This window comes from Sminthopsis crassicaudata, chromosome X (genome assembly GCF_048593235.1).
Source record: "Sminthopsis crassicaudata isolate SCR6 chromosome X, ASM4859323v1, whole genome shotgun sequence".
NCBI lineage: Eukaryota > Metazoa > Chordata > Mammalia > Dasyuromorphia > Dasyuridae > Sminthopsis > Sminthopsis crassicaudata.
This window is the reverse complement of record NC_133623.1, coordinates 81467038-81481576: the sequence shown is the minus strand read 5'-3', so window position 1 is coordinate 81481576 and position 14539 is coordinate 81467038. Positions and strand designations below refer to the sequence as shown.

General features: G+C 51.9%; 1 protein-coding gene across 2 annotated transcripts in view; it reads right to left on the bottom strand.

Annotated features, from left to right (window-relative positions):
- MPP1 (MAGUK p55 scaffold protein 1) overlaps nt 1-14539 on the bottom strand; it is a 69113-nt gene that overhangs the window by 17225 nt on the left and 37349 nt on the right. Inside the window, exons 2-6 of one of the 2 annotated variants that reach the window (XM_074277776.1) lie at nt 10665-10805; nt 10075-10153; nt 8569-8654; nt 8095-8163; nt 2387-2583 (exon numbers count right to left, since the gene is read on the bottom strand). In XM_074277776.1, coding sequence (XP_074133877.1) covers nt 2387-2583; nt 8095-8163; nt 8569-8654; nt 10075-10153; nt 10665-10805 — 572 coding nt within the window. Of the gene's footprint in view, nt 1-2386; nt 2584-8094; nt 8164-8568; nt 8655-10074; nt 10154-10664; nt 10839-14539 lie in introns of both variants that reach the window. The other variant, XM_074277777.1, reaches the window with a different exon arrangement.

The following is a 14539-nucleotide window of genomic DNA, read 5'->3' as shown; positions in this document are numbered from 1 at the left end:
TTTCACAGTTAAAGGTTCGGATAAAGGCCTCATTTCCAAAATCTATAGAGAACCGACTCTGTTTTATAAGAAATCAAGCCATTCTCCAATTGATAAATGGTCAAAGGATATGAACAATTTTCAGATGAAGAAATTAAAACTATTTCCACTCACATGAAAGAGTGTTCCAAATCACTACTGATCAGAGAAATGCAAATTAAGACCACTCTGAGATACCACTACACACCTGTCAGATTGGCTAAGATGACAGGAACAAATAATGATGAATGTTGGAGGGGCTGTGGGAAAACTGGGACACTGATACATTGTTGGTGGAGTTGTGAAAGAATCCAGCCATTCTGGAGAGCAGTTTGGAAGTATGCCCAAAAAGTGATCAAACTGTGCATACCCTTTGACCCAGCAGCGCTACTACTGGGCTTATATCCCAAAGAAATACTGAGGAGGGGAAAGGGACCTGTATGTGCCAAAATGTTTGTGGCAGCTCTTTTTGTTGTAGCTAGAAACTGGAAAATGAATGGATGTCCATCCATTGGAGAATGGTTGGGTAAATTGTGGTATGTGAAGGTTATGGAATATTATTGTTCTGTAAGAAATGACCAGCAGGAGGAATACAGAGAGGCTTGGAGAGACTTACATCAACTGATGCTGAGTGAAATGAGCAGAACCAGAAGATCACTGTACACTTCAACAATGATACTGTATGAGGATGTATTCTGATATCTTCAACAAAGAGAAGATCCAATTCAGTTCCAATTGATCAATGATGGACAGAATCGGCTACACCCAGAGAAGGAACACTGGGAAGCGAGTGTGGACTACTTACATTTTTGTTTTTCTTCCCAGGTTATTGTTACCTTCTTTCTAAATCTGATTTTTCTTGTGCAACAAGAAAACTGTTCGGTTCTTCGCACATAGATTGTATCTAGGCTATACTATAACATATTTAACATGTATGAGACTGCCTGCCGTGTGGGGGGGGGGGAGGGAAGGAGGGGAAAAGTTGAAACAGAAGGGAGTGCAACGCATAATGTTGTGAAAATTACCCATGAATATGTACTGTCAAAGAAAATGTTATAATTTAAAAAAAAAAAGTTTAAAAAAGAATGTTGGAGAGGCAGCTAGGAGGTATTGCAATGGACAGAGCACTGGCTCTGGAGTCAAGAGAATTGGAGTTTAACTCCAGCCTCAGACACTTACTAGCTGTGTGACTCTGGGCAAGTCACTTAACCCCGATTGCCTCCCCTCCCCCTCCCCTCCCCTCCAAACAAAAAACTGGTGGATTGGGAGGCAGGGAACTTGGGCTAAAATGTAAGCTCCTTGAGGACAGGGACTGTCTTTTGCCTCTTCTTGTTTCTCCAGTGCTTAGCACAGTTACTCTTGGTACACAACAGGCTCTTAATACATGCTTATTGATTGACTTGTTAGCTCCGTGACCTTGGACAAGTCACTACCTCTGTGGGTCTCGGTTTCCTCATCTGCGACATGAGGGGGCTGGAATCAATGACTTGCTGAGGTCTCCAAACTTCAGCTCTGATTCGTCCTAAAATACCTTTCACTTTTCCCTAGGTCATCAAGTACAATTCTCACTTTACAAATGAGGAAACTGAGGCTCAGAGGCCAAGCGAGTTGGCCGCAGTTACCATACAAGCCTCCGTCCAGAGCCAAAAAGATCCTCAAACTCGTCAAGTCCAGCTCTTGCATTTTGGGGGAAGCCCTTAATGAATGCTTGCTGATTGGAGCCCTCCGCTGGACACAGACTGCTCCATGAGAGCTGGGGGGGCAGCTCGGAGATTAGCTAGACAACCCTTTCCTCTTACAAGGTTACAGAGCTGTACCAGGGAACGCAGTCTCCGGCCTCGGGCACTCTCAGTCAGGCTGGGTGACCGGGCACTAAGGGGGAGCTGGGGAAGGAATATTTGAACTTCCCTCTGAACCCGAGGCTCCCTTGATGGAAACATTTCCCCAAGCCCTTACGGGTCAGTGAATTGGTCTCCACGTTCCTGCTGGCGGGGTAAGAGCCCACGTGAGGTAAAACCCCCCATCCAAGTTGGCTGAATCTGGCGTCAAAGGATCAATCTGACTTTTACCAAGTCACCAGCTCTCTGGGCCTCAGTTTCCTTACAGGGGTAAGATGATGGATTCGACTCCAGCACATGGATTGCACCTCCTCACCTTGTCCAGACCCACTGACCATTCTTTTTGCTCACACTGTTAGGGTGTCTCTAGCCCTGCCCCGGCCCTCCCGCACACACCTTGCATTATTTCTCCATGTGCATGACCTCCTGTTCCCAGAGGCCTTTGCATGCCAGTCCCTGGCACCCAGCAGGTGATGGATCGATGCTTACTAGGGTGAGCTGAGTGCCCATGGGGGGCCCCCTTGACTTACCATTCTTGCAGCTCTGGCGAGGGAATCAAGCCCGCGGCCTCCCTGGAAGAGCCTTCTACCCTGCCTTGCCACCAGTTGCTATCATCCTTGTTGATGATCTGAATGATGTCTCCTGTGGCAAACTTTAGGCCTGCTTCCTTGCAGGGGATCAGGGGGTCCTTCTGGGGATCATAATCAAACTGAGCCCTCATGAACATCTGCACAACAAAGTGAGGAAGAAGTCAGATGGGGGAAGCTACTCCAGTCTTGGAAGAAAAAAGCCCTAGGCTGCCTTGCCCTGCAGCAAAGTCCTGCTAGGGATGCTAACATCTGCCCTTCCCCCATCCCAAGTCTGCCCTTCCCCCACCCCAAATCTGCCCTCCCCCACTCCCCAAGTCTGCCCTTCCCCAATCCCAAAGTCTGCCCTCCCCCACTCCCCAAGTCTGCCCCTCCCCCATCCCAAATCTGCCCCTCCCCAATCCCCAAATCTGCCCCTCCCCAATCCCAAATCTGCCCTCCCCCACTCCCCAAGTCTGCTCCTCCCCAAACCAAATGTGCAGTTTGGTGGCAGCTCACATTTGGGATCTGGAAATCAGATAAGTTGGTCATTTTACGAAAGAGGAACTGGAAACCCTGTAAGCCGTCTGAGGTTTACGTACCCCAAGAAGTGGGGGGGGGTGAGAAGCACTTGGGGGCAGCGAGCACTGCCCCAGGAATCAGAAAGATCTGAGGAGTTCAGATTCTACCCCAAACACTTCCTCGCTGGATGACCCTGGGCAAATCAGTGCCTCAGTTTTCTCCCCTGTAAAATAGGGTTATAACAGCACCCATTTCTCCGAGTTGTTATGAGAATCCAACCAGATAACCTATGCAAACTTGCAAGTGCTCCAGAAAGCAAGCCTAGCGATGCTGCTGCTGCTGCTGCTGCTGCTGGGACACCATTCTCCAACATGTCCCGAACCTCCTGAGCCCTGATCCAGGAATGGCTTTTCATGGATGCTTCCCCCCCCCCCCCCAAGACAACGTCAGCTTCCACAGGCAGCTTCTCTTTCCCCGCCCTCAGAATCCGGCTTCCCTGGCCTCTGCCCACAGGGACAAATGCCCATCTTGGACCGGAGCCCGGGAGGAAGAGCTCCTGTGGGGAGGAGGGCCCCAGGAGGAAGAGCTCCCGTGGGGAGCCCGGAGGAAGAGCTCCTGTGGGGAGGAGGGCCCTGGAGGAAGAGCTCCAGTGGGGAGGAGGGCCCTGGAGGAAGAGCTCCCATGGGGAGGAGGGCCCCAGGCCAGGAGGAAGAGCTCCCGTGGGGAGGAGGGCCCCAGGCCAGGAGGAAGAGCTCCCGTGGGGAGGAGGGCCCGGGAGGAAGAGCTCCCGTGGGGAGGAGGGCCCCGGGAGGAAGAGCTCCTGTGGGGAGGAGGGCCCCAGGAGGAAGAGCTCCCGTGGGGAGGAGGGCCCGGGAGGAAGAGCTCCTGTGGGGAGGAGGGCCCCGGGAGGAAGAGCTCCCGTGGGGAGGAGGGCCCGGGAGGAAGAGCTCCCGTGGGGAGGAGGGCCCCGGGAGGAAGAGCTCCTGTGGGGAGGAGGGCCCCAGGAGGAAGAGCTCCCGTGGGGAGGAGGGCCCGGGAGGAAGAGCTCCTGTGGGGAGGAGGGCCCCGGGAGGAAGAGCTCCTGTGGGGAGGAGGGCCCCGGGAGGAAGAGCTCCTGTGGGGAGGAGGGCCCCAGGCCGGGAGGAAGAGCTCCCATGGGGAGGAGGGCCCCGGGAGGAAGAGCTCCCATGGGGAGGAGGGCCCCGGGAGGAAGAGCTCCTGTGGGGAGGAGGGCCCCAGGCCAGGAGGAAGAGCTCCCGTGGGGAGGAGGGCCCCGGGAGGAAGAGCTCCCGTGGGGAGGAGGGCCCCCGCCTTCCTGCTGCCTTTCTCCTGGGAAATGCCTTTCCCTAGCCTCGAGGCCCCTCTCTCTGCTCTCATTCGCCCTCTTGGTCTCCTGAACTGACTCATCTGGCCTCAAACCAGGTCTTCTAGCTCCCGACTGTGCCCTTCTTAGCTCCCGGAAGCACAAAGACGATTAGAGGACAAAACCTGGGGTCACAGGACCCAAGCTCAAATCGTAACCTGTAAAACTGGGCAAATCACCTGACGTAGACCCGCTAGTCCAGTAAAACAGGATGAGACTCAAAAGCAATGCATGAAATAGATGCTGCAAATCCAAAAGCGCTCGTTATCCTTGTTGGAGAGGCTGGGTACGCAGGCCAAGCAAACGCGCAAGGCCGGAAATGTCCCATCCTTAGCCCCAACTCCACGTCCCCAAGCAGAGCGCATCCTGTCTCTGAAGCCTTCCCCTCCCCTCCTCCTTTCCCCATTCCTGCCGTCCCCCCCCACCCCCCAGGCTCCCTTACTCCCGCCTCTCATGCCTCCATCTGTTGACTGGCTCCCTCTCACCTCTCCCGTGATGCACTCCGATTCGGGCCTCGCCACCTCACTCCTGGCTGATCCGCCTGCCTGAGGCTCCCCCCCCCCCTTCCACGCTGCTGTGGGAGCTCTCCCCAGGGAGCTTCTCCGAACCTTGTCCGTGCCCTATCTCCATCCACAAACCCTAGTGGCTCCCTCCAAGGTCAAGTGCAAAATTCTCTGGCGGTCAAAGGCCTTGAGAAGCCAGGTTCCTCCTACTTTACAATCCTGTGGCAGCTTCCGCTTGTCCTCCCCCGACCTCCACATTCTGCATCTCCTTCTCCCCTTGAACAAGAACCTCCACCTTCCAAAGCTAGGCCTTTGCCTTTTCCCTCAGGAATGAGCTCCTTCCTCCGCTCTGCCTTCTTGCTCCAAATCCCCCGTTTGCCAGCCGGTAGGGAAGATGAGATTAGTTCTGGACATGGAGAAGTGCTGCCCCAAGGACCCTTAGAGCTGCCCACACTCCCTGTGGGAGTGGAAGGATAAACGGCCTAGGTGCATGGGCAGAGAGAGAAGGGATGACCGCGGCCCAGGGTACGGAGCAAGGCCTCAGAGAGAAGCCGAGCCAGGCCAGAGGCTGGGGGGGCAGTCACCCTCAGAGCATAAGAGTGAATCCCCCCCCCCCAAGAATAGGTATGCATGGTCTACGGGATTGGGTCTGTGTAGTTGTAGTTAGGAAACACACAAGCTCACACACACATGCATGTGTATACACACACACGCATGCGTACACACACATACACACACACACTCACACACACACACACTCACATCCAGTCAGTCTAGTACGTTCCAAATCAACCAACTGGAGGAGAAAGTCAACCTTCAGGAGCTGGTGGCAAAAGCTGCCCTCCAGGAGAACTCGGCCTTCGATGCTCACTTTGTCCACCTCTTTGCTCAGCTAGGTAAACTCCTCGAAGCCTCCCGAAAAGGATGGCCTCCATCAGATGTCCTCTCTTATCCCGAGGGTGGCGAGGACATAGTGTGACCGTGCTGTTTACAGAAACACCCCAGAGGTAGAGACAAAGCACCGAGGAGATACAGAGATGCGCCAAAAGATCTTAGAGGACAACGAGAGGACTGGAGCTGTACTTCTGCCAAGAATGGGAAGGCTGGGAGGCCCGGCGACAGGGCTGTTGGGAAGGACACCCCGTGCATCCCAGGACTCTGCCGGGTTCTTTCTCCCAGAATCCCCAGTGCCCCCGGCCAACATCGTTACAGCAATGGTCCAAAGTCTCGCCATATGCTTTACTCAAATCAAAAGTCAGAGGATGCTTATGGTCTGAGTTCACCTTCTTGGCCAGCCATCCTTACAGACCTCTTCTCTTCCCAGGATTGGCTCCCCAACCCCCCTCAACCCATGAGGTCCTGAGAGAAATTCTCAGGCCCAATTAAACCTCCAAAAGGGAGGGAGGAGGAAAGGGCCTTCTACTTTAGAGGCTCCCTTCATGATCTTACCACATCCCTCCCCTCACGCCTTTATATTTCTCTGTGTACACGTTTCCTCCATAAAACATAAACTTCTGGAGGGCAGGCTTGCTGGGCTTTTCCTATTTCTAGGACCCAGGAGAGCCCCTGGCCCTTGATAAATGCCCCATAATCACAGAATTGCAGCTCTTAATTCTAGTTTAGAGCTGGGGGGCACTTGAAAGATCATCTTAATTAACCCCATTTTACAGATAAGGAAACTGAGGCTAAGGTTTCCTGTATCTTCAGCAAGGGCAGGAAAGCTGTTAAGTGTGAGAAGCAGAACGAGAAGCCGGGTTTCCCAGCATCCAAATCTCACCTGCTGCTCGCTCCCCAACTTCTCCCACCCTCCCTCCCCCTCTGAGATGGTCTGAGGTCCTGACAAACCCAGTCAAATCACTTCTGACATCCTAGTCAATTGTGACTCTGGCAAATGACAGAGAGACTGCCTTGATGTGCCCAAGAGAAGGAATGTAGGGGAAAGGGCGCGCTGGATGGCTCGAGTCTGACTATCCCCCTGAAATAAAGGGACACTTCTTTGGAAAACACACTGAGCTGCTGTCGGTATCACTCTGATCAGGGAGGGGATCTGGTCCAAGCGTTTTACAGATTAGCAAACTGAGGCCAAGCAGTGAAAACAATCCCAATTCCCATCTGTTGTCCTCTGTTCCAGCAGGTGACAAGTTATTGAGCGATCACTCCCAAAGAGCAGGGATGGGGCGAGTACAAGCTCCGAGGGTAGGGGCCAATTCATTTTTTGCCTTTGAAATCCTGGTGCCTGAGCATGCTAGGAACTTACTAAATGCACATTGATTAATCCAAGAAAGCCTCTAGTACTGTGCTTTCGGGAAGAGAATTGGAGCAGACTTCCCACTCTCCATGCCCACTCCTCCCTGAGGACTGTGACCCATGAAAGGCCAGCAGTACTTGAGCCCGGTCACACCCAATGGTCACCCCTCCAGCCCCCCCCTCCCCAGCCACTCCCTTCCCTTCCCAACCTGCAATAATTCTGTCAGTCCTGTCAACTATTGCTGCGTGCCCTTGGGCACATTGCCTGGGCACTCATTTCCTCCTCTGTAAAATGGGGATAACAGAAGCACTTCTGGGCAGCCAGGAAGCACTACTGTGGGTACAGCACTGGATCTGGACAGGAAGAACCGAGTTCAAATTTTGCCTTAAACACTTACGAACTGTGTGACCCTGTACAAGTCACTTAAGTCGGTTTGCCTCAGTTTCTGCATCTGTAAAATGAGCTAGAGAAAGAAATGACAAACTAATCCAGTCCCTTTGTCAAGAAACCTCCAAATGGGACCAGGAGAATCGGCTGTGACTTCAAATGATTGGAAAACAACAAAAGAAACACTTCCCTTGTTCCCTCCCCACCTCTCACTTTTGTGAGACTTAAAGAAGCTAGCAGTCTATAAATGCTCGGAAGTGAATGGAAGACAGAGCATGGTCCCTCTCCGCTCTGCACGGGGGACTGCTGAGGCAGAGGCAGGGGCAACCAGCCTCCTGCCGTAGTCCAGCACCTTCTCACGGAAGCGAGTGAAGGCTGAGTCCCAGGGTCTCCGGCCGGCCACGCGCCCCCGGCTCCCGGGCAAGCGCCGCATCCCAAGGAGCCTTCCCGGGTGAGACCACAGTCAGCATTCTGGACCGAACAAGGGCCCTTCCCGTGAAGGCGGCCCCTCGCCACAGATCGCCAGAGGCCTTCTCTTCGGCTCCTCCACAGCCTAAGAGTCCAGGGCAAGCAAGCCTCAAGGGGCCAAGCTCCTAGTGTAACCGTCATGGTCTGGAAAGAAGGGCTTCTAGAGCACACAGACACCTACCTGGAGAGCAGGGAGACGGCTCTGCTGGTTGGGAATCACTTTTAATGAGATCGTTCCTTTGGTTTCTTTCTATTGGACAGAACAGGAAACACAAAGCAAATGCAGGAATGAATAACATTGATTTGGTTTGAGTTTCTCAGCGTCTTGGGTGTAAGAGAAGTGTTTCCTGTTCTGTCAGCGCTGGCTGAGGTCACCGCGGCGCTGTGCACTGTGGGTGCTGGGTGTGCTTTCTGCTGAGGATGAGGCAAACCCTCGGGCTCCACTGACCAGCGAACCTCAGCGCTCTCCTATGGAAGCTCGGAGATGCTCCCAACTCATACATTTACCTCTCATCCAAATCTCGCCCCATGAATCAGCACCAAACAGGCCCTCCCTTCTCATTTTATACGCCAACATCTGCCTTCCGAAGGCAGCCATCCACTTAGCTCCCAAAGCTATGGGGGGCTTAGGACCGCGGAGGGTCCCCATACTTACCATCACCTTCTGCAGCTGATCAACAGAATGGTTGGTCACACTCATGCCGTTGATTTCCAAGATCTCGTCTCCCACGTGAAGGGAGCCTGCCAGGAAGAGAAAATGAACTGACGGGAGGAAATCTGTGGAGAGCCCACTCCACACCTAACACCGGACGGGCACCAGAGGCTGGGCTCTGGGGCGAGCGGTGAGGGACTGCAAAGCCAAGACTTCCAGCTCTTCCACTCTTCCAGCACGGTCAAGGCATTTTCTTCCACGTGCAGGCGAAAGTCCTCCCACTCCTGGGATTTTCGGGATTTAAGCCAGTACCATGTGTGGGGCATGAATTGATAGGGAAACCTCAAGGAGGGAGAGAAATCAGAATCGACCACGCAGCCCTCGATGTGGTGGGCTCCCCAGCATCTTGCCAAATCCAAGAGCGAAAAAGACACGATGCTGGGAGGCAAGATTTTCTCTAAAAAAGAAAAACCCCTTTGCAGAGTAACTGGCATTCTTAGTGCCCAGCGTGGATACTTGGGAGATCTTCTGGGCGGAGGCAAAGGACATGAGAGCGGTACGGGGGGTGGGGAAGAAGGACAGAAAGGGAACATCAAAGACACACGTGAGGAACTCAAGGAGAGAGGCAGGGGACCGGGTCTTGGAAGCAGGAAGTCAAAAAGTCTAGCTTCGTTTCCATTTGGAAACACCCACGTATTGGCTGAGTGAGTCCTGGGCAAGGTGCTGCTTCCTCCTGGGCCGGCCCGTGCTCCAGAGCACATGCTGGGGGGACACGGAGCTCCAGGCCCACCCACGCTACCTGCCCTCCAGTGTCAGCGCTGCTCCCTTCAGAGGGGACGAGCTCCCCCGGCCCACCCCTGCCCGTCCACATTCCCCACAGCCTCTTAGGCCCAGCTCCAGCTGCAGCTCCACCAAGCTGTAACGGTCGCCTGTGGTCTCCGCGTGCCAGCTTTTCCTCTGGGCCACACACCCTAGCACTTTGCTTCGGTTCTTCTGGACTCTCCCCTTGCAGCCCAATGGCTAGGTGCTCCACAGAGGAGAGCTCTGCAGCACTAAGAAATGAAACGACTTGTCCAAGATCCCACAGCTTTTAGGCATCGGGGGCTGAACTTGAACCCAGGCCAGTCAAGGCAGGTCATAACCTGGTGTCGGGTAAATTATTTCAGCTTTGTTAAAACTTTTATGCTTGAGTCAGGGACACCTGTGTTCCACGCAGCACTTGACACATACATTAGACTAAAAGGTTCTCGAGGGCAGGAACCGTGCCCTTTCGCTGTCTCCCAGTGATCAGCTCAGCACACTGCCCGGCACGCAGCACGTATTTAAGAAGCATCTGCCGACCAGCGGCCAGTGGACAGACACAGCATACGGTGGCCCGGGCCGCCGCTGATCACTTTGGGACGGCTCTCACCGCCAGGTCCAGGAGTGGTGAAGATTCCTCCAGGATCCCCTACCAGGCCACGGGCACACTCCCTCCCCCACCCCAGAGAAGGCAACCCCGAAAGCTACCTTGTCTGTGAATCATGCCTCCATGGAGAATTCTGGCCACCATGCAAGACTGTTTCTCATTCAGCTTCAGAGTAATTCCCTGGAAGAAAGGAAAATGTGGAAGGCCCTTCATGTTAAGGGAGATGGGCTGTGTTGCTGTGGCGAGCCTGGCCCCAACGACAAGAGGAGCTTTTCCAAAACCGGCATCTTTGCCTTCATCAAGCTACCTACAGGTGTTGTTTGTAAAGTGCTCTCAGGCCCATCTTAAAGATGGGTAGACTGAGGCTCTGAAGGGGTGAAATGACTTCAATTTCTTTGGCCAGTGTTCTCTCCATTATACCACAATAAGCCTCCTGACTTAATATGGCTTCTGGGGAAAGAAAATTTAGTAAGCAGGCAAGCAGCTTTCCGAAGTTTCCCATTTCTAGCCCAGGGAAGTTCGGCAGCAGGAAGGAGCCCATGATCGTGTCCTGGGGCCAGGAGCTCCAGTTCAGGCTTCTTACCCGCCATACTCTATCTAAACATGATTTGATGTGTGCTGGGGGAGGGGGGAGAGGAGAGGGAGTAGGGAAGAAGGAGGAGGGCGAGGGGAGGATTGCCAGCCAGCTCACCATGGGCTCCTCAGTGACTTTCTCAAACTGAATGAAGCGGACTTTGCGCGGCTCCCGCTGGCCGGGTCCAGGACTAGCTGGTGCAGCAGAGCCGTTGGTGTATATGTCCTCAGTCACGGCATTGGAGGGAAAGGAAGCGACCTGGGAAGCACAAAGTGCCCGTGAGAGTAAGGCCTCCTTCGAAGAGTCAGACGGGCGGCCTGAATGACACCCGGCTGGCCCCAGAGCCACAGGACGGAAGTTTTGTTCAGCCAAAGGAGGCCCTTGGAGGCTCTTCTCCCCACAAGCCAGCAAGGAGCTCTGGGAGAAACCGAGCCAACATACCTGCCAGACCAAACACAGAATGTGTGGGGCCTCTAACGTCTTCTTTACTATGGCTTACAAATGCTTCCTACTAGAAAAACTAAATCCGGGAAGAGGCGGCGGCAAAGGGAAGCAATTGGAGTTGGGGACACTCGGGGCCGAAGAAGCCGTGCTCTCCCTCGACAGGGTCCCAGACCGGCTTTCAGGTGGAAGATCATGGGGAAAACCGGAAAGCACAGTAGTTCTGAGCAGGGGGCCCAAATCCACCAAAACTTGGCAGCCGGGAAGAACCCATGAGCCCAGAAGGCCAATTCCTCCCTTTTCCAGAAAGGAGCCATCTCCATCTTTTATCGCCCTCTTCACTCGGGGCCTTCCTTACACTGGGCCAGGAGGAGAATCCCACACCACGCTGATATTACAACTCTCTACATCGAGTCAGCACTGTTCTTCTCAACCGAGTTCAATTCCTGAGTCACGGTGCCTCATACCCAGTGACAACCCCTCCAATAACCTCCACTCCTCACCTGTCACGCTTCCATTTCCCTATTACCCCAGCTACCCGAAAGCTGCTTGCCCTTAGGACCCATGTGACCACCACCTGAAAGGGATCTTGAACCTCTGTCTCACTGTATGACCAGCAGCTCAGCTCTCAATGTGATCCCTGCTCTTCCAGCACATCACCCAAGGCCATCCTTCACTTCTCCCCCTGAAAACCTTGAGCCTGGAGTCAGCATTCTTAACAACGTCCTTCATGCCCCCTTCTCCCAACCTCTGGCCTTTCACCTGTTAGCCAGCTCTGATTCCAATCTCCTGCCCTCACTCTCTCTCTCCACATGGGTGCACTGTTGCAGAAAGTCATAAAATCTTGCTGACCGGGTCCACTTGAACTTCATACTCTAACTAGAACTTGACCTTCTCGCTAGACAATGACCCTTCTGCACATCTCCCTACTCCCTCCACTGCATTCACTTTTTTGTTGAAGAATCAGAAGACCCGGATGCAAATCCTGACTCTGTGTGACTTGGAACCAATCACTGTTCTCCTCTGGGTCTATTTTCTCATTGACAAAATGAGATTGAATAGACAGCTCTCCAATTTGGAACTATGCATCCAAACTGTGCATACCCTTTGACCCAGCAGTGCTACTACTGGCCTTGTATCCCAAAGAAATCTTAAAGAAGGGAAAGGGACCTCTATGTGCCAAAATGTTTGTGGCCGCCCTTTTCGTAGTGGCCGGAAATGGGAAACTGAGTGGATGCCCATCCATTGGAGAATGGCTGAATAAATTGTGGTCTATGAATGTTATGGAATATTATTGTTCTGTAAGAAATGACCAGCAGGAGGAATACAGAGAGGCTTGGAGAGACTTACAGGAAGCTAAGGGAAAGAGAAGAACCAGGAGATCATTGTACATGGCAACAAGATTATACCATGATCAATGCTGACGGACGTGGCTCTCTTCAACACTGAGATGATTCAAACCAGTTCCACTTGTTCAGTGATGAAGAGAGTCATCTACAGCCAGAGAGAGGGCTGTGGGAACTGAGTGTGGTTCACAATATAGCATTTCCCCCCTTTTTATTATTATTTGCTTGAATTTTGTTTTCTTTCTCATTTTTTCTTGTTTGATTTGATTTTCCTTGTGCAGCAAGATAACTGTATAAATATGTATGCATATATTGGATTTAACATATATTTCTACCACGTTTAACACATATTGGGTTATTTGCCATCTAGGGATGGGGGCAAAAGGAGAAATTAGAACTCAAGGTTTTGCCATGTTGAAAAATTATCCAGGCATGTTTTGAAAATAAAAGTTTTAATTAAAAAAAAAAAAAAAAGAATAGACAGCTCTCTCGGGTCCCTTCTAGGTCTAAGTCTAAATCAGTAACCTTGAGCTCATCTGAGTGACACATTTCCAGTCCTACGGCCCGATCTGTTATTCTGGCTACCAACTCAGGCGCTTTTCAAGGACTTGGCATTCTCCCCTGGAACATCTGGATGGCAGACTAGCTCTCCAAGGCACTTTGAACGTCTAAATTTCATGATCCTGCCACCTGTAGGAACTTGGATTATCAATCATTTCTTCTTCTTCCCCTCCTACCAAAACCCACCAACCAAAACCGTCTGCTTCCCCATGGCCTTAAAAAGGCATTCCTAGACCTTGCTGCTGTCTTGGAGCTTGGTCCCTTTGTACTGTCCAGCTTCTAGGCTCCCTCCTCTCACGAACTACTTTTCCTTTCCTTTGTAACCTGGACTTCCCTCAGATCCAGCCTCCATAAGCCCTTGGGTGCAGCATTTGCATCAAGGTAACTCTGCTGTTCTCCTGATCATAATTTCGTCTTCAAGGATATCTTTCCCTCCTAGTTAAAGACAGCATGCTGTAAGGACAAGAGCGCTGGATATAAATGTAGGATCACTGAGCTCATCACAGAAAATGACAAATAGGAGGGAATCCAAGAAGCCTAGAAAGAGCTACATGAAGTGATGCCGAGTGAAGCGGAAAGGACAAGAAAATGAAATCCAGTAACGCTATGATGATGACTGATTTTGGCTTCCCTTCCCTCCCTCCTGCTGGGAAGCCAAGGGCCTAGAAGAAGGCGCCATGGCAATCAAGTCTGCTGAATTTAAATCAACCCACCAGCATTTACCACGTATCTGCCATGTGCCAGGCTGGAAAATAAATATAATGACTGTAACCACTGTGACTTACAAAGGCAAGCTGGGGAAGGCCATGTGCCAGCCGATCAAAGGCCTCTCTAAACCATTTGGGGAGTTAAGAGGAACTAGGTTTAAACACTGCTTTGCTATTTCCAACCTCTTGTGACCCTGGAGAAGCTGCCTCATCTGTAAAATCGATGGAACTAAAAGAACAATCTCTTCTAGCTATGAAAACAGTATTCTCCTACCAGTGTCACCACTCATTGTCAGCCTTTCTCTCGGGCCCTCTTCTCTTTCATCCTTGGCAATTTCAACCACTCTCCTCCATTCAATTAACAGCTCTACAAAGATGACTCAATCAATGAGTCTTTTTAAAAAGTCAATTCTGTTTTCTTTTCAGTTTGAATTCTTTCCCTCCCACATCCTCTTCCACTACCCATTGAGAAGGCAAGAAAAACAAAGCCCATTCCAATTGTGGCTAGTCTTTCACATCAGCCATGTCTAAAAATAAGAAAGAAGGAAAAGCAAATACGCCCCCATCTGCTCCGAGTCCATCCAAGTTTTCTCTCTCTGGAGGCGGAGAGGTTGTTTCAGCATGAATTCCTTGGGATGATGGTAGGTCATTTTGCTGATCAGCATCTCGAGCCTTTCACAGTTGTTTGTCTTTATTGGATTGCTGTAGAGATTCAACAAACATTTCTTAAAGGGCTGCTAGGCTGAAGGCTGGATGATGATACAGAGATAGCCCTACTTTAAAGGAAATTCGACTCTAGCTATTCAGCCTTAATAGAACTAGCTGGTGCAGTGGATGAAATTCCAGGGCTGGAGTGAGGAAGACTTGACTTCCCAGACAAATCACTTGGCCTATCTGCCTCAGTTATATCATCTGTAAAATAGGAATCATAATAACA